Below are 25,922 nucleotides of genomic sequence, written 5' to 3' on the forward strand. Positions count from 1 at the left end.
CTCAATTGAAAAAAACATATGTTTGTTTGGAGCAGATTATATTCTATGACTCCAGTCGGCTGGTTAGCAAATTGTGATTTGTGGCCTTGTGTAGCATGCCCGCTTAGCCAAGGGAAGCCAGCTCAGGATGTTTCTCTGCTGGTGATGCTTCTAACTCCTTAGATTTTCAGATTGTAATTCTTATATATCCAAGCACATGGCAGCAAACGGGAAGAGCTTCCCTCTAAAATACTCGGAGGGCACCAGGTTGCCTCTCCCTGGCCTAAGTAAATATTAAGTAATAAAGGGAGTTTTGCTAAACTCACATTGTTTCTTGACTAAAGGTTCATGTAACACACGTGCTAATGCTGCTGTGGACTTCAAAGTTTAAACCAGGAAGCAGTTGTCTTGGTCCAAAATCTCTGCTTAATCCTGTGGATGTTGGTTGCTGTTGTTGTTCAGTTGCTAAGTTGTGTCTGACTCTTCACAAGCCCATGGATCACAGCATGTCAAGGTCCCCCATCCTCTACTGTTTCCCAGAGTTTGCCCAAATTCATGTTGTATCAAGGACACCATCTAACCATCTTATCCTCTTCCTTCTCCTTCTCCTTTCGTCTTCCATCTTGCCCAACCTTGGGGACTTTTCCAAGGAGTCCTCTTTTCTCATTAGGTGGCCAAAGTACTTGAGCCTCACCTTCAGTGGACAGTAATAGCTGAGCATAATCCGGGATCCTTGTTTCACCCAGTGTAAAAACATTGACTGCTTTGTCTACTTTAAAAAAAACACAATACACTGTCACCTGTGCTTTCCCAGATCTTTTGACTTGTTGCTTATTTGATGGTTGTTTAAACAATAAATTCAACGTGGTTTATGCTTGAAAAACATCTGATGGATAGGAACGGAAAGAGAAAAGAATGGGAAAAGGCTGAGGGGGTCTGAAAAAAGTTTCCTTCTGAGGAATCAAATTAGGCAGCAGGTCTGAGAGGTTATGGAAAGGCTGCAAGTTAATAGTTGTTAGCGTACGTATTGCTCGGCACCATCGTAAAAAACAACCCTAACCTCGTGCAACGTGAATTGAGGCGCAAGGATCTCGTTGCTTGCAAAATAATTTGAGCCAGTCCTGGATGTAAGAACGGAATAATTTGTTGGGGACTGTGGTATCCAAGGAAAAAGACAAGGGGTTAGGGTTGATAGTTGAAGAAAAACATAATCCAAGTTCTCAGTTCCTGCCTGATCCTTATGCCATTTTTTTTTCTGCCAGGTGAAGAAGCTGGTTTATGTCTACCTTGTCCGGTATGCAGAAGAACAGCAAGATTTAGCCTTATTATCCATCTCTACTTTCCAGCGAGGACTCAAGGTTGGTCCCTGAGATACTCTGAGAACAATCTATGTTGTACTTCATGTTCCAGTACAGGCAGTCTTTGAATTATGGCCACAATTGAGATTCGCAACTATAGTCATGACAGTCACTAAGAGTGTTAACCGGGCCATATTTTACAAACACAAGAGTCAATTGTTAAGCAAGCCCATTATTCACCATGGGCCAGCAAAACTGTCATAAATAGTGGTCACGAGACATTGTAAATGTGGGCCGGTTGCTGAGCACCCAAAATGAGACCAGGGGTGGGCACCCAATGTTGGAACTTCAAAACAGGATTGTAAGTAGCTTTTGGGGGGGGTCCATTGTAATTTCAGGGATGGGTTGAATGGGATGTCCCAATGCATTGAGCACCAAGGGTGATTCGTTCTGACTTGAACAAGTTTGAGCTTTACCTGCGTCCCTATGAAAGCGGGGGTAGCTTGAAATCTCTCTCTTCCCAATTTCTTCTTGGCTCCAGGATCCCAATCAGCTGATTCGAGCCAGCGCCCTCCGGGTCCTCTCCAGCATCCGGGTCCCCATCATTGTCCCCATCATGATGTTGGCCATCAAGGAGGCAGCGTCGGACATGTCGCCGTATGTGCGCAAAACTGCAGCTCACGCCATTCCCAAGCTGTACAGGTAAAGGTGATCTCTCCAGAACCGTGGCTTGGTTGTGCCAATTGCAGCTAGCCCCTGTTGAGAGAATTGGGCAGCAGGGGTGCAAAAACCAAGGTCTTTTGAGCTTCCTTGGTCTAGAGGTGAAGGCATCAGACTAGAAACCAGGAGATGGTGAGTTCTAGTCCCGCCTTAGGCCTGAAAGCCAGTTGGTTGACTGTGGGCTAACCACCAGGAGAGAGGGAATTGTAGTCCCATTTTAGGCATAAAATTCATCAGGTTGATTTTGGGCCAACCACCAAAAGGTAGTAAGTTCTAGTCACGCTTAGGCGTGAAAGCTGACTGGGTGATTTGGGCCAATCACCAGGAGATGGTGAGTTCTAGTCCTGTTTTGGGTATGGAAGCCAGTTGGGAAACTTTGGGCCAGTCCCTCTCAACCCAATCCACTTCACAGGGTGGTTTTTGTGGGGAAAATAAGAGAATTAGATAGGTTTGCTGCCTTGAGTTATCTATAAAAATAATAAATGCAGGATTAAAAAAAATCTAAATCAAATCGGTTAGGTATAAGTGCTAAAACAACTGACCAGGAGACTACCACAGAGATGTTAAATACTGTATTACAGTGTGCTTGGCTCACATCTTTTTGCCCGCCTGTTTGCACAGAGGTGTGCAAAATTTTTGGCTCCGGGCCATGTTTGTTCTTTCAAAAGTATGCAAGGAGGTGCCTTCTCACAGCGTAGCAGAACAAGGGCAAATACACAAGCAGGCAGGGTAAAAACTAAATAAATACGGGTAGATTAAATAAATTCATTTTCACTAAAGACAGTTAATATGAATTCTCAAATGTGGTTAATGATTATCTCCTTTTGTTGTGAGTAATTGAGGGAAGCCCTGGAGTGACTGCCAAAGTTTTTGAGAGTGTCATGTGGTCCCAGATTTTATTGTGGGCTTTTGTGCCTCTCTCTCTCTCACACACACACACACACTCACACACACACACACACACACACACACACACAGAGACAGACAGACAGACAGACAGAGAGAGAGAGAGAAAGAGAGAGAGCGCACATATATAGATAGACAGGTTTCTGTGTGAATGAAGGGATGAAGCTGGCATGTGAATTTCAAACAGTGAATCATTTTTAAATGTATCTCTTGGTCTTCATCTCAAGGACCAAGCTAAGCCCAACGTGAAATAATTCACATTATGCGCTAGGACACAGTGTGTTGACTCAGCTTTTAGAAAAAGATTTATCCACCTAATGGCTTTGTCTGTTCCTTGCAGCCTTGATTCAGACCAGAAAGACCAGTTAATTGAGGTCATTGAGAAGCTGTTGGCTGATAAGACCACGGTGAGTAAGACTGTAACTGGAGGGGATGCAGATAAGGGAAGAAAAGTGAGACGGAAAAAGTGAATTTGCAAAAAGTTTCAGGAGTAGCATCTTGGAGATAGCATTTCTCAACCTTGGTGACTTTCAGAGATGTGGACGTCAACTCCCAGAATTCCACAGCATGCTGGGTAGGGTATTCTGGGAGTTGAAGTCAACACACTTTAACACTGCCAAGATTGATACGACTGTCATATAGATTGCCCAAGTGATACTATTTGGATTATCAGGTGCCGGATAATCCATAAAATCTCACGCTTCATTTTTGTGTTCAGGCTGCTACAAGAGTTTAAAGAAAGATGAACAGACAGGAAAGACTAATTTTTTTTAAAAAAAGTCAATTTGCCTTCTTTAATAGGACCAAGGAAGAGCCTTCTCACAACTGTTGAAAAAAATCTAGGAAAAATGCTTGCTTCTCCGCTCTGAATCTGAACAGTCTCTTAATTTGCAAATTGTGTTCTCTGTCTTCTTGTCCAGTTGGTGGCCGGCAGTGTGGTGATGGCGTTTGAGGAAGTCTGCCCTGAGCGCATTGACCTTATTCACAAAAATTACCGCAAGTTGTGCAACCTGCTGATCGATGTGGAGGAATGGGGCCAGGTGGTGATCATTAACATGCTGACCCGCTATGCCCGCACGCAGTTCCTCAGCCCCAACCTGAACGTGAGTCAAGGAGCAGATGACGTAGGAGTCCACCTACTAGGTCCTTTAGTAGCTCCCTGAATAGGATGTGGTTCTTTGTCCAAGCACGAGTCTCAGACTTCTCTTTAGCAAGATTTATTGAGATGGAAAGGAGCACGATAGCTCGCGTGGTTAGGACGCTGGGATGGAAGTTAGTAAGCCTGCGTTCGAGACCCAAGTGGTGCCACGGAGTGGAGTGAGTTCACATCCTTTGCTCCAGCTCATGAAAGGAGCCCCCAACTGGACGGTCTCCCGGGCAACAGTGATGTCGCCAACTAATCCTTTCAACCCAGAAGTGCCTCAGGGCTTCTGACACAAGTAGTGATGCAGTTGAAATGGGAGGAGTAGTGTGGTGGAATGCAGACTGGATGCCCTGGCAGGAGGGGCCGCATTCCAGTGGGGTAAGAGTGAAGTTTGACTGGGAGAAAAAAAAGCGTTAAGAAGCCGTTCTCAGAGTATATGTTCAGTGGTGCCAAAAATTGCTTTGGTTTGGCAGGATTTCTGTCTATAGATGAGGAGAACAATAAAGGAAATTGTTCAGAAGTAATTCCACAGGTCTTTCTTGATTCTTGGCGCTTGAAGGGGTACAAGAATCCCAACAAGGGAACATATTTTCAACTTGGGATCAATATATCTCAGAGGACATTAGAATGCAAATGGTGTGAATCTCTTTTTCAGAGACTTATGGAGAAAAGGATATGGAGAAATCAGCAACCGGTTGTTTGCATTCTATTTCCTGAATCTTTCTCAGTTAAAACCTCCAACTGTAATATTGTCAGGGTGACTAGGTTCAGAGTTATTAGCAGTGGGAACTTGAAGTGTCCACATTTCAGGGGCATCCTACCTGCTTTTGCGCAACCTGGCCCCACAGGGCCTTGTTATGTTCTTAACAGGATGTCCCAGTTCACACTGCGTGTGCAACTTGCCTAGAACAGAGCTGAATAGTTTGCGATTGCGAGAAACACAATTGTCTGTGAGTCAGACCATCCTACTGAACCGAAACGTTATTTATTTGTTCTTTGGGTATAGCATATTATGCAAAGGAAGCCATTTTGTTTCACATAATGATGTGAAATAAAATTAGACAATCAGGTTTGTGGCTTAATGAGCTATAAGCCCAGCTCATGTAGAGCAGTTTGGGAGAAAAAGGACCACATACTCTACCTTCAAAACACCTTTTGTTATTATTTTCTGATGGGCAGGAATCTCTCCTGGAGGAGAGCCCTGAGAAAACCTTCTATGGATCTGAGGAAGAGGATGCCAAAGATGACAAGGCCAAGTCCGCAACCTTGGCAAAGCGTAAGCCTTACGTGATGGATCCCGACCACCGCTTACTCCTGCGCAATACCAAACCCCTGTTGCAAAGCCGCAATGCTGCGGTGAGCCCTTTTCTTGGCATCGGGGTGGGGGGAAGTTTACCTGGAAAATTAAGAAGCCCTCTCCCTTGTCTTGGGGGGGGGTTCACCAAAATGGGCGAAGAAAAGAAGAAAGGGAGAAACATTAACCCTATGCAGGGGCATGACCAAGTTGGGGCAGGGGCGATCAGTTGAATCCGAAGGTCACGCCATCTTGGTTGCCCTCAGAAAAGTGGGCAGGGCCAATAGGAAAGGGGAGGAGTTAGCTGGACCCCAGTGAAAATATTTTTCTCCCAACCTTGAGCATCTTAAAGTGAAACGTGACCTCATTCTGTGAAAAAGGACAGTTATCTGATGTCAATGCTCATCCATCCTGAGCGTTGATAACTGTGACACAAGTTTCAGGCCTTCCATAAGATCTTTGGGCAAGAAGAACAGAAGATTGCTGGGCTTTCCTCCATGGAGTATTCCCCCCCCCTTATTGGTCTGCTCTCCACCCCAGGTTCCTTGCATTTGTGTGTTTGGGTCACTCTACATTCAGCTGATTCTTCTTGAAGGCTTTATTTCCAATTGGTGAATACAGCAAGCAGATAAACATCTCGGCCTCTCTACCAGCTTGTGCCACCATGTCCTTCTCTGTTTTTTCAGGTGGTGATGTCAGTTGCTCAGCTCTACTTCCATCTTGCTCCCAAGGCTGAGGTTGGGGTCATTGCTAAGGCCCTGGTGCGTCTGCTGAGGAGCCACAGGTCTGCAGATGCTTCCTTCCCACTTTCTACAACCCCAGGACCTCATTTTCCTTTTTCTGATGTAACACGTTCTTTCAGCAAAGTGACCAAATCTGGGCACTTCTGCCAGTTTCCAACAATCCTTGATTACATCTTGCTTTGTCTCAATGCTAGGAACCTCAATGTCCCTTAGAAAGGGACAAACTATTCTAGTGTGAGATGATTCTTTTCAATGTCCCAGGCAGTTGTGACCTTTTTTTTCCCCTCCACAAGGTTCCATTCCATTCACTCTTTCCCTTTTTCCATTTCCACCTCCCCAAAGTCTGCTGATTGCAGGTGTTCATTTTTTACCAGTTAAAGCCATCCCTTTAGTAACTTTTTCGCAAACTAGTACAGTAGCACACCGGTATTCCAGCTCCTATCTGCTGGCTAGAAATGGGAGCGGTAATCCCATCAGTTGCTTGAAGAAAGCAGATGTTCACTAAAATCCTTGTACAAACTAAGGCTAACCCTATTTTTGATGACAGTGGATCTCAAGAAGGTCCAACCTGGTTAATGACTGCATGCCTGTCTGTCTTCCTGTCTTGCAGTGAGGTTCAATATGTTGTTCTTCAGAACGTGGCCACAATGTCCATCAAGCGAAGGGTAAGTGCCTTTTTTCAGCTGGGAATTTTTTACACGGCTCCCTCAAAATGTGGCTCTGAGTTTTCTAGAGATCTGTCATGTTCCACTTAATATCAACCAGAGCTTATTTCATTTATCAGAGAGTGAACGATTATAAATCCTGCAGAGAATTTTATTTTTGACTTCTGGAAAACCAGAGAATCTTATGGATATTTTTTTTAGTTGAATCTGTTTCTCTCTCCTCTTTCTCCAGGGAATGTTTGAGCCCTACCTGAAAAGTTTCTACATCCGATCAACTGATCCCACCCAGATTAAGATCCTCAAGGTATATTAAATGCTCAGGTATCCCACACCCCCGAAAATATATCTGTTTCCAAATAACACATTTTTTTCCCTTTTCAATATTAAAAACCACCTACTGAAGCAGAGATAGGGAAAAAGCCATTAAAAGTGAAAGACTGACAATATTGCATGTTAATGGTGTAAATCTGTGATGAAAATTATACGGTATATGGTACTAAGCTGTGATGTGACTTGTTTGTGCTCATCCTCAGCTGATGGATGGATCTAGTTATGTTCATTAGTAAAGCATGGTTTGCTGAATGTTACATCAGAAACAAGCCACGTTGCTTATTGAACCACGACTTAGTATCTTTTGGCATCTTCTTAAAAACAGGCTACATCTAAAGTAAGAGATTCACTAATCATATACTCACTACAAACCTAACAGTGAGATTTAAACCCCCCCCCCCCAGTTTATTATTTGGGGCAAAAGCAAATGAAAAAGGAAAACTTTTTTGGTGTCCCTAACATATACTACTCTTTAGAAGACAGCTAGGAGCAAATTCTCTTCAGTTTGTCCCATTTCTTTGAATTTTGCCCTGTCCATATAGATTGCAAAGCCTGGCTTAGCTCTAGCTATTTGCTTGCATTTCTACATGCTCAAAAAAGGAATGAAATTTCAAGCAACCCTCTTCTGTTCTTTGTTTCTATCTTGCCAGCTGGAAGTTTTGACCAACTTGGCTAATGAAACCAACATTTCTACCATTTTGCGGGAATTTCAGGTAATAAATAGAAAATTTTAGCCTAGGGGTATTTTCCACTTCAGGGTGTAATGCCAGAACCTTTGCATGCGGGGCATTTTTTCCCCCTTTTGATATATTTTTATTAAAAATGTGAACGAAAATATAAAAAGGGAAGGGAAAGGGAGAAAGGAGTAAAACAAATGAGTAAAATACAAATGAGTCAATATATTTATTTACATAGAGATGATAATGTTTCAGTAGATCATTAATTGATTGTGATCAACGAAATGTATTGTTTTAAAACTTGAGCATCCCTATGGAGTTCTAAGCATGTCTCAATACAAGGACACATTGCTACTGAAGTGTGAAATATATAACAAAATTGTGAGCTGTGGTAAAGGCTGTCCATCCTAATAGAAATCTCTTCCAATTTAGAAGTTCTAGAAAATTAAAAATATATTCAGAAAGAAGGACCAATCGGGGAGGTGGTACAAATCTGTCTATTGAATTGTACGCGCAGAAGGATTTCCAGGTTGAATTAAGTTCCTTGATAGGTTTATTTTTGAAAGATGAAATTAGACCTCAAAGCCAACTCCTAGCTGTTCGGATTTTTTTCTTTCCATGGAAGAAAACTTGTTTCATCTCCAAGGACCTAGATCAGGGGTAGGCAACCTTGGCTCTTTTATGACTCGTGGACTTCAACTCCCAGCTGGCTCAGGAATTCTGGGAGTTGAAGTCCACGAGTCATAAAAGAGCTAAGATTGCCTACCCCTGAAGATACTCAGCTAGATCATTTGTGTCCGCAGACCCCTGTGGGGAGTGTGATGTCACAGAGGGTGTGCAAAGGCTTGAAGAAAGGTTATGATTTAAATGTTGAGTTAAGCCTAGGGGGGTCTGTGACCACAACAGGTATTTAAAAGGGGTCCATGGTGAAGAAAAGGTTGAGAACCACTGGGCTAGATCAGTCCTACATAGTAGACGGATACGTTGGGCAAGATGTTTTTTCCTTCTTTTCCTGCAGACTTACATCCGGAGCATGGATAAAGACTTTGTGGCAGCCACAATCCAGGCCATTGGCCGTTGTGCCACCAACATTGGCCGAGTGCGGGACACATGTCTCAATGGGCTAGTTCAACTGCTGTCCAACCGAGATGGTGAGAAGTTGCTTTTGGAATCAACCTAATGACTTGGAACAATGTGAACAAATCATGGAACACACACACACACACGTGTGTGTGTGTGTGTGTGTGTGTGTGTGAGAGAGAGAGAGAGAGAGAGAGAGAGAGAGAGAGAGAGACTATGCTCCAAAGATGATGGAATGGGGTCAAAAAATGGATAGAACTGTGATGCAGGCAATATTTTTGATTGATTGATTAAATTGAAATCACACACACAACTCACACAAATGAAACTGGCTGGCATGTATCAATATTAAAAAACATTCAAGTGCAGTTAAATGACAACAGCAATTAATAGAACACCAGACACCGCTGGTATACACTACACCTTGTAAGATCTCATCCCTTCCCACTGTCCTTCCCACCAATTCCATTAAAAATGGCCCATTTCCCCACACTAGGAAATGGAAATGGGAAACTATTGGCCAAATTTTCAAAGGAGCTTTGGAAGTTGGGAGGTCTGTTCTTGGATCTCAGGCTGTGCACTGCATCCATGCAGACGATCCCCATTTAAACTAGAATCCTGTGCTGTTTCTGGGGTAGTGGGTTAAACAACAGAGGCCAGGTATGTCATCCGTTGCCCTGCTCTTGAGGAGAACTCTACTGAAGTTGCCTGCGATGTCTTTCTCAGATCTCCCGAGACCTTTGCCTCGTTTTCTCTAACAGCTGAGCTGGTCTGGTTTACGCCGACTGTTGTGTTTTCTCTGTCACCCTGCTTAGAACTGGTCGTGGCTGAGTCGGTGGTGGTCATTAAAAAGCTCCTACAGATGCAGCCATCTCAACACAGTGAGATCATCAAGCATATGGCTAAGCTGACAGATAACATCCAGGTTTGAACAAGAGCCGAAGGAGAGGCTGTCTCCGGCCTCTACTTGGGTGGGATGTGATGGACATGAGAGGATGGGGAAGGCAGGGCTGAGAGACCCAGAGGTCACTTTCCTTTGTGCATAGGTTCCCATGGCCCGGGCTAGCATCTTATGGCTGATTGGTGAATATTGTGAACACGTGCCTAAGATTGCCCCAGATGTTCTCCGCAAGATGGCCAAGTCCTTCACCAGCGAGGAGGACATCGTGAAGCTGCAGGTGATCAATCTGGCAGCCAAACTTTATCTGACAAACTCTAAACAGGTAAGGTCGTTTCTGAAAATAACAGGGAATGTAGGTTTCCAGGCCGGTACCTAAAGGTTATGTCAAACTTGGTCCTTTTATGACTTGTGGACTTCAACTCCCAGAATTCCTCAGCCAGACATGCTAGCTGGGGAATTCTGGGAGTTGAAGTCCACATGTCTTAAAAGTTGCTAAGTTCAGAAACCCTTAGCTTAGTGGATCAACCACTCCTGATGCAGAAGTAATTAATTACATAGTCATTGAAGTTCACAAGTCATAAAAGGGCCAAGTTTGAAGACCCCTGTCATAGACACATCAAGGAGACACATATCAAATGCCTCTTAACTTCCAAAGTAAAAGAAAGTGTATATGTACATGTTTTGTACTGGAACTGTTGCATATCTTAGGATAATATTTCAGCAGTGACTTAAATCCATTTCCAACCTTAAGGGAGAACACCTACATGCTTTAGCAGATGGAAAGAAGACACAAGAAATTAAAACAGTTGTATCTTAACAAAGCCAGAGATCCTTGCAAGTGGAGGGGAGGGGGCATATATATTTAAAAATAAAGTCAAAAGAATTCCAGATGGAGAGTTCAGCTATTACGAGCTGGAAGAAACAAATAAAATCCAGGTTCCAACGATATAAAACAATTTCCTTGTAATATTCCGAGTGATGTGTATATTCATGGAAGAGACAGAATTAATATATTTTACAATTGGAAGATCTTCTAACTTGCCCTTTCCTATTCTTTAATTTTATTTATTGTATTTATGAATGTAATTGAAATCTCCATGCAACTGCCCTTTGGTATTAAGACATTGCCAGGAATTGTCCCCAAAATGCCCAGCTAGTAATTTGAGACTGACCCATCACTTCATCTTTTTTGTTGTCTGCCACGTCACTATGGCACCTACAGAGTAAGCTGCTGACTCAGTATGTGCTGAATTTGGCCAAGTACGATCAGAACTATGACATTCGGGACCGTGCCCGTTTCATCCGCCAGCTCATTGTACCCACTGAGAAGAGCGGTGCCCTCAGCAAGTATGCCAAAAAGCTTTTCCTGGCACAAAAGCCTGCTCCCATTTTGGAGTCCTCTTTCAAAGGTAAGGTGTGACCAAAGCACGGGAACCACTGAAGGACCGTGGGGGCACGACCTTCAGAACGGGGTGGACTTTGCCGATTGCTTCTTCCTTGCAGATCGTGACCACTTCCAGTTGGGTTCCCTTTCACATCTCTTGAATGCAAAAGCGGTGGGCTACCAGGAGCTTCCCGACTGGCCAAGTGAAGCTCCAGATCCGTCTGTGCGCAACGTGGAGGTAGGACTAGCCTTCTCTTTACTGATGATGGGATGTGGGGATCCTTGCAGCCGGTTCTGCTCATTGATATTATGAAAATATTGGGTGTCAATATGTCAATGATCCAGCCTTTGACTTGTACAAGAGCCATGTGGTAGATGAGGCCACCGTATCTTCTACAGCTGACTGTCCTTGCAATGTCCAGTGGTGTGTATTGTTCTGTTTTGATGAAAGGTCGGTTCCTACACCCCATGCTTATTTTTTTAGGAAGACTCCATTGATCGTAGAGGAAGCTACATTGGGCTACTGGGTGGACCCAAAGAGGTGGTGCTTGTGTGTGCAGTGATAGTTTACGCTTTTCCATTCTCCTCCTCCTCTTCCAGCTTCTCTCCCTTGTGCTGTGCATCTCTGACTGTGTGCTAGTTAGGACTTCAATCCCAAATTTTGAAAATACCGGTACTTTTGATGGACTAAAAAACCCGGATTTAGCTTGTGGATTTATTTTGAAAATATTATTATAAAAGCTACAGGATCTCTCTTAGTCAAGGCGTTCCACATTTCCATTCTCATAGCAGATCAGAGAGGATATCTATAGAGATTCTGAGTCATCTAGGTCAGGGGTCTGCAACCTTGACAACTTGAAGACTTGTGGATTTCAGCTCCCAGAATTCCTCAGCCGGCTGAGGAATTCTGGGAGCTGAAGTCCACAAGTCTTCAAGTTGTCAAGGCTGCAGACCCCTGATCTAGGTCATGGTTGTCACAAAGGTGCTTTTTCAAAAGGCAATTGGACTTTTCTTTGTTTTTTCCTTGAAGACGTTTTGCTTCTTATCCGAGAAGCTTCTTCAGTTCGGTGTTAGAATTCTGGGAGTTGAAGTCCACAAGTCTTAAAGTCGCCAAGATTGGACACCTCTGATCTAAATTATGACACACAAGATAGATGGGCCGAGATAACCTTTCAACAGTGGCTGCAGGTCAAAAATCTATCCTGGGCAGTTAAAACAGGGGTCTCCACACTTGCAACTTTAAGACTTGTGGACTTCACCCCGGAATTCTCCAGCCTGCATGGAATTCTGGGAGTTGAAATCCACAAGCCATAAAGTTGCCAAGTTTGGAGAACACCCCCCCCCCCCCGAGTTAAAAGAACTAGGCTAGGAGATGGTGGGATGAGATTTGGGGGATTTGAACGGATGCTAGTCCTGCCAAGGTGATCATTGCTGGGAATTGCTGTTCAGCAGCATCAGGAGAAACTCAGGATTTTCCTCCTTGATGCATAATTTGAACTGGACTCTGAACACGCCGGCTTTTCAGGTGTAATGAAATCTCATTTTAATGGACGAGGTGGAGGGCGGAAATCTCCAGATCTTCACGAATGTCCATTAAATGCAGGGTGGATTGAATCACGTTTGTTACTGGGTGTAGGTTTTGTTGTGCGAATTTGGTCCGTTGCATGCCGTGTTTGCTGTCCTACAGGCCACTAAATTGTAATTTCACTGAATTATGGCTGTTCAGAGATCCTGCCGCGCAGCTATTAGTGCATGGGTGTCACGCTGATGATCTGCAGAAATACGCAATCTTCTCTGCCCCATCACTCAGATCCACCTTAGCTGACACTCTGGAGGGATGCATCCCATGAACATCTTCTAGACCCGTCCGATGAGGATGCATGCGTCTTTCCTCTCGGCACACATGCACTATCAGCTGCAACAAAAGATATGCCACTTGAATGCTCCTCTCCTGCATGCTGATTCGTTTGCACCGAAGTAACAGTTGTGCAGGGAATCCACTGCGGTGAAACCGAGCTCAGTCCCTGGCGTTCGAGTCTTGTTCTCTTCACTCCTCTGTGTAGTAGGTTTTTGATGTACTCAGTTCAATGAGGCACATGTTTCCTACCTCATGGCTCCATCCAGGTCCCGGAATGGACCAAGTGCACCGGTCGTGAGAAGAGGAAGGAGAAGGTGGAGAAGCCATTCTACTCGGATTCAGAGGGGGAATCCGGAGCGACGGAATCTGCTGACAGTGGTGAGAATGGCGGAGGAGATCTTCAACTGACCGCAAGAAGTCCTCGGCTTACGACTAGTCACCTGGCATCTGTCTGAAGTACAAGTTGTCCTTGATTTATGGCCACAGTGGAGCCCAAAGTTTCCGTGGCTAAGAGGGAGAGATGTTAAGTGGGTTTTGCCTCATGTGACCTTTCTTCTAGCAGTTGTTCAATGAATCCGTGCAGTTGTTAAGTTTGTAACTTCCCCATTGACTTTGCTTGTCGGAAGGTCACAAAAAGGGGGATCACGTGACTCCGGGACGCTGCAAACGTCGTAAATACGAATCAGTTGCCAAGTTCTAAATTTTGATCATGTGATTCTGCTATGGTCATAAGTGTCAAAAACGGTCATAAGTCAATTTTTTTGGTTTAACTTTTTTAATTTCGAACAGTCATTAAATAAGCTGCTGTAAATTGAGGACTACGTGTAACAACAATCCGTGAAAAAGCGGCTTACAACTTGGATGCAAAGTTATGACACCTGCAGGACCCCACCACCCCCTTCACAGTCACATGACCCCATTTTGAAGGCTTGGCAACCGGCCCACATTAATGGCCATGTAGAGCATCCCACCGTCATGTGGCCAGGATTTATGGCATTTTTGCTAGAAACTGGCATTTACTTCCTCTTTTCAGGAAAAAATGTCCATGGCAAACAGCAGGTCCACTTACTGTAACTGCCACGTTTGCTTAGCAGCCGTGGCAAAAAAAAGACTATAAAATTAGGTGTGGTCACATGGTAACCTTCATAATGACCGTCACCGTTTACAACCATAATTGCAGGAAGTCAAGAGTTCCTGTAAAGGAAACCAGGGGCCGGGTATTTATTTATGGAATCGGATTGTTTTTAAAAAAATCTTGCCATTATTTTAATAAATAATACTCTAGGCGGAGAACATCTCTAACTTCAAACTCCTTAACCTCTTCTTTTTGCTGGCAGAGCCTGAGACCATGAGCGGATCTGAAAGTGGAACGGAGAGTGGATCGGGATCTGGCAGTGAAGAAGAGGATGAAGAAGAGAGTGAAGACCAGTCGGAAGAGGAGGAGGAGGAAGAGAAGAAGAAGAAGAAGAAAAAGAAGAAGGAAGTTCCCCAGAAAGGTCTGCTGGAGAGCGCTGGCAGGTAGAGTCACTAGCTGAGGCTGGCCGTGGGTACAGACCAACGGGCATAGTTTGGGAGGCCGCCACTGCCACCTGGGCAAAAATGCAGGTGAGCCAATGAGACGGCAGTGCGAACTCGGAAAAGGCATCCACCATCTCCAGAAGAAACAAGGAGACAACCCAAATTTCAGTTCTCCATTTCTTTCCTCTGAATGCCAGTGAGGAGGAAGAGGAAGAAGGAGGAGGAGGAGGAGGAGGAGAAAAGGAAAGGAGCAAGAAAAAACTATCCCCCCGGGGAGAAAAAGAGGACTCGACCTCCTCATCCGAAGAGGACAGTTTGTCTGAAAGTAGCTCAACCGAATCGGAATCTGACTCCGAACTGGAGGAATCACATCCCGAGGAGTCGAAGAAGAAAAAGCTGGTGAGCAGCGAGAAGTTGGCGGGGGGGGGGGGTGTTGATGAAAAATGTGGGCACCAGGTTCACAAAAGAGCAATTTGGTCTGGTGGTGAAGACACTAAGCTAGAAAACGGGAGAGTTCTAGTCTTGTCTCAGTCATGAAAGTCAGCAGGGTGACTTTTGGCCAATCACCAGGAGACTGAGAGTTCTAGTCCCACCTTCAGCATGAAAGTCATCAGGGTGACTTTTGGCCAATCACCAGGAGACTGAGAGTTCTAGTCCCACCTTCAGCATGAAAGTCAGCAGGGTGACTTTTGGCCAATCACCAGGAGACTGAGAGTTCTAGTCCCACCTTCAGCATGAAAGTCAGCAGGGTGACTTTTGGCCAATCACCAGGAGACTGAGAGTTCTAGTCCCACCTTCAGCATGAAAGTCAGCAGGGTGACTTTTGGCCAATCACCAGGAGACTGAGAGTTCTAGTCCCACCTTCAGCATGAAAGTCAGCAGGGTGACTTTTGGCCAATCACCAGGAGACTGAGAGTTCTAGTCCCACCTTCAGCATGAAAGTCAGCAGGGTGACTTTTGGCCAATCACCAGGAGACTGAGTTCTAGTCCCACCTTCAGCATGAAAGCTGGGTGGGTGACTGGGCCAGTCCATGTCTCAGCTCAACCTACCTCACAGGGTTGAGCTATGGGGAAGATAGGAGGAGAAGGGAGCATTTTATGCGTTATTTATAAAAATAATAAAGGTGAGATATAAATAAATAAAATTTAAAATATGTCATTGAACTCTCTGATTGAGCACATCTCTGGATTAATCAAATTTTGTTTGTTGTTCAGAGCCTTTGCAGTCCTCAGTCCCACCAGGATTGTATGGAGTTTCAGCTCTATCTCTGGCATCTGCTTTTTAATTTTTGTTTCCTTTTGGCTTTTTCTCTTTCAGCTTTCCAGCAGCAAGCCACTGCCTAAAGCACCCAAAAAAGGATCAAAGGAGATCTCTCTGCTTGACCTGGATGACTGTGAGCATCCCACACACAGCCCTTCCTTTGAGCCTCCCTCTAATCTTTCTCTGCTTCTCAATCTTTCTCTTAATCCTTCTCTAGGACTATTCCCTTGGGGTACCTTTGATTACTTTTCAATCACGTTGTCTGTAGTCTGGCTGGGGAATTCTGGGAGTTGGAAGTCCACAAGTCTTAAAGTTGCCAAGTTCGGAGACCCTTAGCTTAGTGGATCAACCACTCCTGATGCAGAAGTATTTAATTACACAGTCACATCCCACACCTTCATATGGACCTATAACAGGGATCTTCAAACTTGGCCCTTTTATGACTGGTGGACTTCAACTCCCAGAATTCCTCAGCCAGGCATGCTGGCTGAGGAATTCTGGGAGTTGAAGTCCACCAGTGGAAGACCCCTGACCTATAACATATCCATGGCTGACTATTATCTACTCAACTATGTTTTGATGCCCCAATAGCAATTTAAGAATGGCTATTCATGGCTATCTAAATTATGAGATCTGTCCATGGTGCTGACATGTACTGTATCCAGCTTGCATTGACTGACCCCTTTATTCTAAGCTGTTTTCGTGCTCAACCATGAGTTGTCTAGTTTCCATTATTTTTCCCTTCAACTTTTACATCAGTCTTGAAGTATACAATATGGATTCTTGGTTTTCTCTTTCTTCAACCCACAGTCACACCCCCAACTTTGCAGCCAGTCACCACCAGCCCAGTTCTCTCCACTAGCCTCGTAACCGATCTTGAAGGACTCACCTTGACTGACTCTTCTCTAACTACAGCTGTGAGTGATCCCTGTGATTCTTGTTTGGAAAGGGAGAAATTAAATGCTATTAATAATCTCAAAGCAGCAAATGTGGTATCCGACTATTTACAGTCCCCTCAATACACTTGTGAGATAGAGCTTGCTTTTAAAACATGGATCAGAGTAGAACTGGGTAGCTGATCGGATCTTAGAATTTGAATTCTCAAGATTTACCGCAACGTACTAACCATTATGCATTGCTCTTCTTTTGTTGATTTGGCTGCAAGAAAAGCCTAAGTTATGATAATTCTGTGCCTGGATATTACAGGTATAATGCTTTTTCTGCTTGGCTTGTTAGAAAATTAATTCTTGGGTGTGGAATCCATGATCTGAAATGCGCCAAAAAAAAGAGAGAGAGACCTCAGTGTTAAGACCTTGCTTACCCCAGGTTCAATCCATAGCAAATAAGACTGGGAAGAACATCTGCTTGAAACCCTAGTGAGCTGCTGAGGGTCCTTTTGGAGGCTTCCTTTGCTTGTAGCTCCTGATTGTAACTAGGTGCTACTACATCTCTAAAAGGAGATAGATTTCTCCCCAAATCAACTGGATCATTACTTTTATCCTTAGAAATGTAGTAGTTCCTGAAGAGAGCTGTCTTTAATTTCCACCTGTCTCCTTGCCCGTCTTCCCATTCGATTGCGTCAACTTGTTTTTCTTCTTCTTTTGCTCTTCCATCTGTAGATGATCGGTCCCGTCTTTGGGACAGTGAAGAAATATGAGCTGCTGCATCGCATGACTGGGGAAGGACTGTCGGTTGAATACTATTTCAGCCGGCAACCTTTTGCTCCTGATCCCTGCATGGTAGCTGTGCAGATCCAGATCTCCAATAACATGGCAGCTGAAGTGAAAAATATCCGTGTGACTGAGCCCAAACTTCTCTCAGGCATGCGTATCCAGGAGTTCAAGGAGATTGGTACGGGGCATGTGTGCGTAACGCTCTTTCTGGGATGAGTGGTGAACAGTGTTGGGAAGGAGGCATCTTCAGGTGAGCCCGGTGGATACTGACACTGATAGAAGAGAATATTTGTAGCTCAGGGGTCCTTGGTGCTGTCTGAATCTGGTGGTTTTCTTGCAGACGTTTCACGACCCAACTAGGTAACATCATCAGGGCTAGAAGGGAGGGGGTTTACAGAGTAGAGGAGGAGGAGGACTGTGGAGTCCTTGGTGTTCTTTGAGCGTGGTTGTTTTCTTACAGATGTTTCACAACCCAGCTAGGTAACATCATCAGGTCTAGAAGGGAGGGGGGTTTGCAGAGTTGGAGGAGGAGGAGGCAGAAGACTATGGAGTCCTTAGTGCTCTCTGAGCTTGGTTTTTTTCTTGCAGACCTTTCATGACTCAACTAGGTAACATCATCAGGGCTAAAGGGAGTGGGGTCTGCAGAGTGGAGGAGAAGAAAAAAGCAGTGGAGGAAAAAGGAGGAGGAGAACTGTGGATTCTTCATGCTTTCTCAGCTCAGTTGTTTTCTTGCAGACCTTTCATGACCAAATTAGGTGATATCTTCATTTGGTAATGAAAGAAAATAACCAAGCTCAGAGAGCACCAAGGATCCCACAGTTCAATTTGAGCTACAAATATTCTCTTCTCTCAGCACTGATCATTTGGCCCAGCTTGTGAAAGGGCCCGTCCATAACCTGTCACACTCTAGTTGACTGGAACTCCAGTTCCCAGCATTTCTCATTTGGGTGGAGCATGGACAACCCCAGATTGGAGAAAGTAGTATTGTAGTCAATGTGTTTAATCTGTTGACAAGAAATGCAGCTGTCCAGTGTATTTAGGATCACTCCTGGCCCTTGGACGCTTCTCATTCCATGCTGTTTGAGAGCTGAGGAAATCTCTTTTGTTGTCCTGATCTGGTAGAGGTGTGGACAATTGCTCCCCTAACCCTCCTTCTCTGCCTCTTTTTTCCTGTGCTTGCAGAGTCTCTGGCCCCCGGCGAAACGGTCAGTGTGGTGATGGGCATAGACTTCTGTGACTCTACCCAGGTGGCCAGTTTCCAGTTGTGGTGAGTACCGGCTCTAGTTCATTTTGCTGCAGCGTTGTGCTTTTCACAACTTCCTATACAACGGTCAAGACAGAAGAACAGGAGGAGGAGTCCTGCTGCAAGAGATCAAGAACTTATCCAGCCCCACTTTCAGCGTCCTACAGATGCCAAACACGTGGATTTAGGAAGTTTGTGGGGAGAGGAGAAGAAAGGTAATGACAGATTTCCAGGCCTGCCCTCCAACAGTTTATGGCGATTGTGGAGATGGCAACCAAGCTGTCAGACTTGTAGCCATTGAAGGCGCAATCCCCCACAAGTTTGTCTAGTCCTGAACTAAAAATGGATGGCCATCACCAACTGTGATGGGGATGAATCCCACAGTTACAATCCAAAGGAGGGCTCAACCATCATTGAAGGGCTGCTAGTAGACACATTTGCAGTGTAGAGAGGATGTTACTGGCATGCTCATCGTGATTGCCCTCAGAAGTGAGCCCCATCACAAAGTTGATTGATTATATCAAGTTGGTGTAGATGCTTTGCGACCATGTAGATAAATTTTCTCTGGGACCACCTGTTCCAAATCTCATGCTTCAAATTTTCGAATGATGCACCTGTCCCTGCTATAACTGGATATCTGCTGCTCTGGCTGGAAGTCACCCACCTTTGATTTTCTGAAAATATTCATGGGATCTGTGTCATCCCAAACAAAGTCACACCTGAGGTTGATGTTTTGCTTTGAGCATGGAAAAATCCCATGCACATTTTCCTTTATTCAGAGTCTACAACAATATTGGTTAAAGCAGCCATTCACACAGAAACGGTTACCCTTGGCTGACATGTTGAAAACCTCTGGATCATAAGACTGTCACAAGAGCTTAGCTGCTGTGCTGGCCTGTATCCGAAATGGTCAACAGGTCACATATTGTCATTTTTTCAGCTTTCTTTGCCAGCGCTGCATTTGTCTTCTCTTGACAGGCCCAGGTTCAAAGGTTTGTCCTCTTTGCATGCTGAGTCACAAGCTGAATCATAATAAGCCTAGGGACGTTGGGAAAACAAAGCATCAATAAAGCAGCATTCATGACTCAGCTCTCCCTTTAGGTTTATGGTTTAAATATTGCTTTTTATGAAATGGGCTTTTGAGAAAGTGATAGAAGGGAAGGTTTAAAATCTCAGCTGGTAAGATGTGGCCTGGGAAAATTAGATCTGTCTTGAAGAACTGCTTGTATGGTGACCAAATCTTATGATTGTCCAGAAGCAGGTGTGAGCTTTAAGTGCTGTCGAAAAAAGCAGCAAAATACTGACTGAGGTGTGCCATTGCAGACATAATTTTGAATCAAAGCTAGTGTTTCTTTATTCCACGATGTAGACCTCAACTCCCAGAATGTTCAGCCAAGGAGACCGTGCTGGCTGGAGAATTCTGGCTGTGACTTCATCCATCTCCATGTCTTCCAGTTTGGAAACATTGACTTAAAGGAAACATCCTTACTGGAAAGGAATGTACAGAGAATTTCCCCTTTCTAAAATAACCAACAGGATAAAAGAATTTTAAATGTGGCAGTAGGAAACCAGTAGAAAGAAAAAGGAAGGGTAAACAAGCTGTTGTAAGAGACAAATTGCAGGATCTTAGTGATGGTTTTGCAAATAATTTCACTTCTCTAGACACTGTAAATCAGGGGTCTTCAAATGTGGCCCTTTTATGACTTGTGGACTTCAACTCCCAGAATTCCTCAGCCATTGTGCGTGGCTGAGGAATTCTGGGAGTTGAAGTCCACAAGTCATAAAAGGGCCAAGTCTGAAGACCCCTGTTGTAAATGCTAGCTCAGTTTGGCTGCTGTGTTTCTGTCTCCAGCACACCTACTCGCCAGTTTTACCTGTCCATCCAGGCCCCAGTCGGGGAGCTTATGGCTCCAGTCTTCATGAGCGAAAACGAATTTAAGAAGGAGCAAGGTAAGTGAGTTTGGGGGGTAGGAGAAACAGGGTAAGGCCTAGATTTCAGGCAGTTCACATAAACAGGATCCCAGGCTAGCTTAGAAGAGAACCACCTATACTAAAGGAGGTCCATGTTTAATTCTTCGTGGCTTGCTCCAGCTTCATAGCAATTCTTCCTGTGGGCAGCCCATTCGGGACCAAGTGCCAGAACCCAACCTCTTGAAATAGGGCTGACTTTATTTTTCACCACTCTGAGAATTTGCTCCGACTTTCTTGGGAGAAAAAAATCATGGGCAATTGACCTCCGAAGAAACAGGTAGATGAGGTAGAGGTGTCTGCAGGGTGTGGTCAAAAACATCAAGATGGTGGCCAGCATCGAAGTGTCGCCCGATTTCTATGTGCCCTGGCACATTTTTAAAACCGTATTCTGCAAGCCCGCCGATAGATAGATCCCCTTTCTTTGTTGAGGCCTATTCATCTGTCCTCCAGCTACCCCTACCACCTTCTCTTTCTCCTAAGCTTCTTTTGAATTTACTCTGGGCATCGCCCTTCCCTGAATAGCAGAGACGTGGGAGAGAGAGAAGCTTCCTTCCCCAGAAGGAGAATGTCGTTCAAGACTCCTCGTCTTCTCCTCCTGCCCTGCTTGGCTGTAGGGACAGCATCCCTGGATTATGCTGGTGCTAATTGTTGTGCTCTGTTCTCTTCTGCTGCCTTGTGCATTCTCCCCCTTTTTTTTTCATAGAGCATCTGTTAAGGACGGGCGTGGGTAAGTGCCAGCCACAGATGCTACCCCTCTCTGCTCCTTCGGCCACAGTGCCAGCTGTGCTTCCTCTGATGTTCACTCTTTCTCTTTCTACCTTGCTGGCCAAAAGCCTTGCTGTTCTCCTGCCTCCCTTCCTTTCTGGCCCTAAGCATAGGCACTGCTTTCCAAACAGGCTGACCCCACCCTTTCGCTCTTCCTGGAAGTAGGATGGCTTCTCCCTTGGACACCCTTTCCTGCCTCAGTCAGAACCGAAGAAGCTTCTTGGATGAGAAGCGAAACGTCGAGGAAAAACAAGGTCCAGCCACCTTTTGAAAAAGCACCTTTGGGATAACCAGGACCTGGATGCTGTCATTAGCAAACCAATGGTCCATCCTGGGTGCGGTTTTGCCGAAAACTGGAAGAAACTTTCAGAATTGGCAAAGCTGTCATAAAACCTGACTCTGGGATGCTGCAAGCAGCCGTGAATTTGGCACTGTTGCCAAGCCTCCAAAGTTTGATCGTGTGACTGCACACCCAGGACACCGTGCCATAATATGCTTGCCTGTTTTTGGATTTTAACATGTCTGAATCCAGCCAGTTCTGGTTTATCAAGGTAACATGGCCCAGTGCAGGAGCGTTCAACCTTGGCAACTTGTAAGGCCTGTGCACTTCAATTCCCAGAATTCTCCATGCTGGGAGTTGGAAGTCCACACATCTAGTGGACTGTGTGAATCCAGTCTAAGGCTTCCAGCAGTGTTGTCCCTTCTCTCTGCCTACCTCTGCATGTCTTGTATACCCTGCTTCTCGCCCCAAGCAGTTTCCCTTCTGAGAGGGATGCGGGGTTGGGCTTTGAGCCCCTTGCTGTGCCTCCATCCCAGCCACTCTTCCTGTGTCTTGGACAGGTCCCTTGGCACTTCCTGGGCTGCTGTTGAGCACCAGACTTCCTGCATGCCCCCATGAAGCACCTCTTGGCATGGGAACATCACACCCATCTCCCAGATCAGCCCTCCAGTTCCTGCAAAGCGGGCTCCAGTAATTAACCTATTAACCTATTTTCTTAAGTTGCTCGTTCTTGTGGCCAATAAAAATACTAATTCTGGAAGTGGTGCTTGATATTGAAAAAAAGGTTCCTGACATTTGAGGCTCTCCACTTAGTTAGCGTTGAAAATGCACAACTCTCCAGCGAGTTGAATATACTCCGCAAGAGTCTGCACGTTCAGACATGCTTTCGGCTTGCACTGGGTTCCACCTCACTTTGGAGAGCCTTAATCGATATCTTTCATTTAGCTAAACCACAGGGAAGCACCATCTTGGATTCTGTACATAACGTGGCAAAAGGAGTAAGCTAGAATTGTTTGCTTGCTTGACTTACATCTGTCTTTCCTTCTGAGTTGTTCCAATCACGACAACTGTGTGAGAAAGGTTGGATTAAAGGACAGCAATTGACCTAAAATGACTTTTCCATAGCGAAGGTTGGATTTCAATGTAGGCCTCCCAGTCCTAGTTTGACTTAGACACGATCTGGGGTGAGCAACAATGGCACCTTTACGACCTATGGACTTCAACTCCCAGAATTCCCTAGCCAGCCATGCTGACTCAGGAATTCTGGGAGCTGAAGTCCACGGTTCATAAAATTGGCATAGTTGCCCACACCTGCACAAGTTGGTATCCACTTTGAAATATATTAGTCCATGAAGGGAGATCATTTCACAGGTAAGTCCTCAGCTCACAGCCGTTCACTTAGTGACGATTCAAGTTGCAGTGGCACTTAAAAAAAAAGTGACCTTGCTTGAATTGTTACTGCTTTTGTCTTTTCTAACCTCCAGGGAAGCTAACAGGGATGAGTGAAATCACAGAGAAGCTGACTCTACCTGACTCCTGTCAGAATGACCACGTGATTGTGCAAAAGGTGACAGCGGCTGCTAACGTGAGCCGTGTGCCCTGCGGTTCGGACAAAGAGTACAGGTGAAGAAATGGTTGCTGTTTTTCCTAGTCCTCCTGGCGGCCTTTATTGGATCCTCCCTTGAAAGGAGAGATTCCTTGGATCCATTGCAGATCCTCTCTTTGGAAGCACATCTGGACATCTCACTATTTTGCTAAAGATTTTGAACTAAAGAGCAGCTTGTTCTAGTGCAGGGGTAGGCAACCTCGGCTCTTTTACGACTCATGGACTTCAACTCCCAGAATTCCTGAGCCAGCAGGCTCAGGAATTCTGGGAGTTGAAGTCCATGAGTCGTAAAAGAGCCGAGGTTGCCTACCCCTGGTCTAGTGGTTAAGGCATCAGGGTAGAAAGCAAGGGACTGAGTTCTACTCCCACCTTAGGATGGGTGGGTGACTTTTAGCCAATCACCAGGAGACAGTGAATTCTAGTGCCACTTTGGGCATGGAAGCCGGCTGGGTGACTTTGGGCCAGTCACTCACTCTCAGCCCAACTCACCTTACAGGTTGTTGCTATGGGGGAAATAGGAGGAGGGAGGAGGATTAAATATGTTCGTCCAATTGAGTTGCTTGTAAAAATAATAAAGGCAGGATAACAAAAATCTAATAAATAAAAATAAATAAATAAAAACGGCCTTCCACTAGGTACTTCCCAATTTTTAGAATTCCCAGTTGGCATTGTGGGAGTTGTAGTCTCAACATATAGTGGGATTTTCCTCCAATGGGATTTTCCTGTCCAACAGCTTCCTGTCCATTTTGCCCTATCAGTTCTTGGTGACCTAACCCTAATCCTAAGTGGAATTTTCCTCCAATGGGATTTTCCCATGTATTTTACCAGGAAACATAGATAGGGCAGCCTAGAAAGGTTAGTGCCCTCCTAACCATACCTAAGCACTTCAAATTTGTTGGCGATGTCCATTTTGCTCTATGAGTTCATGGTGACCTAACCCTAAGTGGAATTTTCCTCCAATGGGATTTCCCATGTATTTTACCAGGAAACATAGATAGGGCAGCCTAGAAAGGTAAGTGCCCTCCTAACCATAACCTAAGCACTCCGAGTTTGTTGGCAATGTCCATTTTGCTGTATGAGTTCATGGTGACCTAATCCTAACCCTAAATGGAATTTTCCTCCAATGGGATTTTCCCATGTATTTTACCAGGAAACATAGGTAGGGCAGCCTCGAAAAGTAAGTGCCCTCCTAACCATACCCAAGCCCTCCGAGTTTGTTGGCGATGTCCATTTTGCTACATGTGCTCAGTCTTTTTTCTGCTAGAACCATCTTTCTGTCTGGCTCTCCTCTGCAATAAACTGTAACCTTCCTAAAGCAGTTGCCAGGTTGTTTATCCCCGGCTTGGACTGAACCATGATGAAGACTTTTCCTTCAACAGTTTCCTGGCTAGGACATTGGTAACCTTAAGAGGTGAAATATCCTGGAGTGGTTTGTGCCTAAATGGTCCAGTTCCCTTGAAGATACAGGGTGCGTCTCTTTATTTCTTTGAGTCCATAGCTAAGGTTTTCTGGACTTAAGAGCATCCTCAGCTTGAAAACTCCCATTTCTTTATTCCAGCCACCTTCGGCTTTCTTCGTCTTGCTTGTTTCTATCTTGGAACTTTAATGGACATTCACATCTAACACATCCAGAAAGCTATTAGTTAAGAACGTTATTCCAATATTTGCAGCCACTCTTTAAGCTTTTTGTTGCTGTTTTTTTTCCTTGGTGTTTTCTCCTGGCCAGGTTTGCTGCTAAAACAGTGAGTGGTGGGTGTCTCATTTTGATCACGCTGGAGAAGAAGCCAGACAACTCGGCCCAACTTACCATCAACAGTGAGAAGATGTTGATTGGTACCATGTTGGTGAAAGACATCATCCACTCCTTGACTCAAGAGTAATCCAGGTGGAATTGGAGTCCATCTCTCATCTCCCAGGAATGTCAATCATCTTAGCCAACGCTTCTGTTGGCTGAAGCCTACACTCCAATGTTTGTTGGTTGCGAATGTAGTCCACTTGTAGTCCACGTGGAAAGCAATGCTTGGAGAAGTGTGTGTGTGTCTGTGTGTGTTTAGAACACAGGGAAGATCCCTGTGACTCCACTGCCTTTGTTGTGTAAATCCCTTCTCTGCCCTCTCCATTCTTCTGTTCTACAGCTCTATTTATTATGAGCAGAGACGGTTCAATAAAATGGCTCCTTAGATTTGGCTTCTCTTTATTGCTTCTTTTGGGTGGTAGTAAAAAAAATTATTTAGAAAGGCAGGATTTAAGCAAGCTTCTTTTTATTCCATGATTCATCCCCCTAACTCAGGGTTCTTCAAACTTGGCCCTTTTATGACTTCTGGACTTCAACTCCCAGAATTCCTCAGCCAGCGTGCCTGGCTGAGGAATTCTGGGAGTTGAAATCCACGAGTCATAAAAGGGCCAAGTTTGGACACCTGCCCTAACTGCTGTGGACTGGAGGTGTGCACAACTTATTTAACATGGGAAGAGCACATTGGTACCCAACGGGTAGAAAGACAGCAGAGGCAAAGATCATGCCAAGTGCTAAAACTACAGGAATTTAATTTGTGGAGTGCCTTGGGGAGTTTTTCTTTCTAGGAATTCTGAAGGAAAGGAAATGAGCAAGTCTGGGAAATGAAGTAGG

At 44.8% G+C, this 25,922-nt stretch overlaps 1 protein-coding gene across 2 annotated transcripts in view; it reads left to right on the plus strand.

The window, feature by feature from the left end:
- AP3B2 (adaptor related protein complex 3 subunit beta 2) overlaps positions 1-25,471 on the plus strand; it is a gene marked incomplete at its 5' end in the record, with an annotated part of 35,339 nt that extends 9,868 nt beyond the window's left edge. For both annotated transcript variants that reach the window (XM_081337348.1, XM_081337347.1), the window contains 24 exons: positions 1,242-1,337; positions 1,819-1,979; positions 3,244-3,310; positions 3,824-4,006; positions 5,227-5,403; positions 6,028-6,125; positions 6,695-6,749; positions 6,982-7,053; positions 7,730-7,792; positions 8,775-8,907; positions 9,652-9,761; positions 9,883-10,059; positions 10,960-11,146; positions 11,241-11,359; positions 13,246-13,357; positions 14,317-14,497; positions 14,695-14,896; positions 15,816-15,891; positions 16,569-16,675; positions 17,378-17,609; positions 18,614-18,698; positions 20,527-20,624; positions 23,175-23,313; positions 25,023-25,471. In XM_081337348.1, the coding sequence (XP_081193474.1) occupies positions 1,242-1,337; positions 1,819-1,979; positions 3,244-3,310; positions 3,824-4,006; positions 5,227-5,403; positions 6,028-6,125; positions 6,695-6,749; positions 6,982-7,053; positions 7,730-7,792; positions 8,775-8,907; positions 9,652-9,761; positions 9,883-10,059; positions 10,960-11,146; positions 11,241-11,359; positions 13,246-13,357; positions 14,317-14,497; positions 14,695-14,896; positions 15,816-15,891; positions 16,569-16,675; positions 17,378-17,609; positions 18,614-18,698; positions 20,527-20,624; positions 23,175-23,313; positions 25,023-25,176 (3,084 nt within the window). In that variant the 3' untranslated portion in view covers positions 25,177-25,471. The remainder of the gene's footprint in view (positions 1-1,241; positions 1,338-1,818; positions 1,980-3,243; positions 3,311-3,823; positions 4,007-5,226; positions 5,404-6,027; positions 6,126-6,694; positions 6,750-6,981; positions 7,054-7,729; positions 7,793-8,774; positions 8,908-9,651; positions 9,762-9,882; positions 10,060-10,959; positions 11,147-11,240; positions 11,360-13,245; positions 13,358-14,316; positions 14,498-14,694; positions 14,897-15,815; positions 15,892-16,568; positions 16,676-17,377; positions 17,610-18,613; positions 18,699-20,526; positions 20,625-23,174; positions 23,314-25,022) is intronic.
- Between the last annotated feature and the right edge of the window lie 451 nt (positions 25,472-25,922).

This window comes from Vipera berus (assembly GCF_964194415.1).
Source record: "Vipera berus genome assembly, chromosome: 12".
In the NCBI taxonomy this organism is placed as follows: Eukaryota; Metazoa; Chordata; class Lepidosauria; order Squamata; family Viperidae; genus Vipera; species Vipera berus.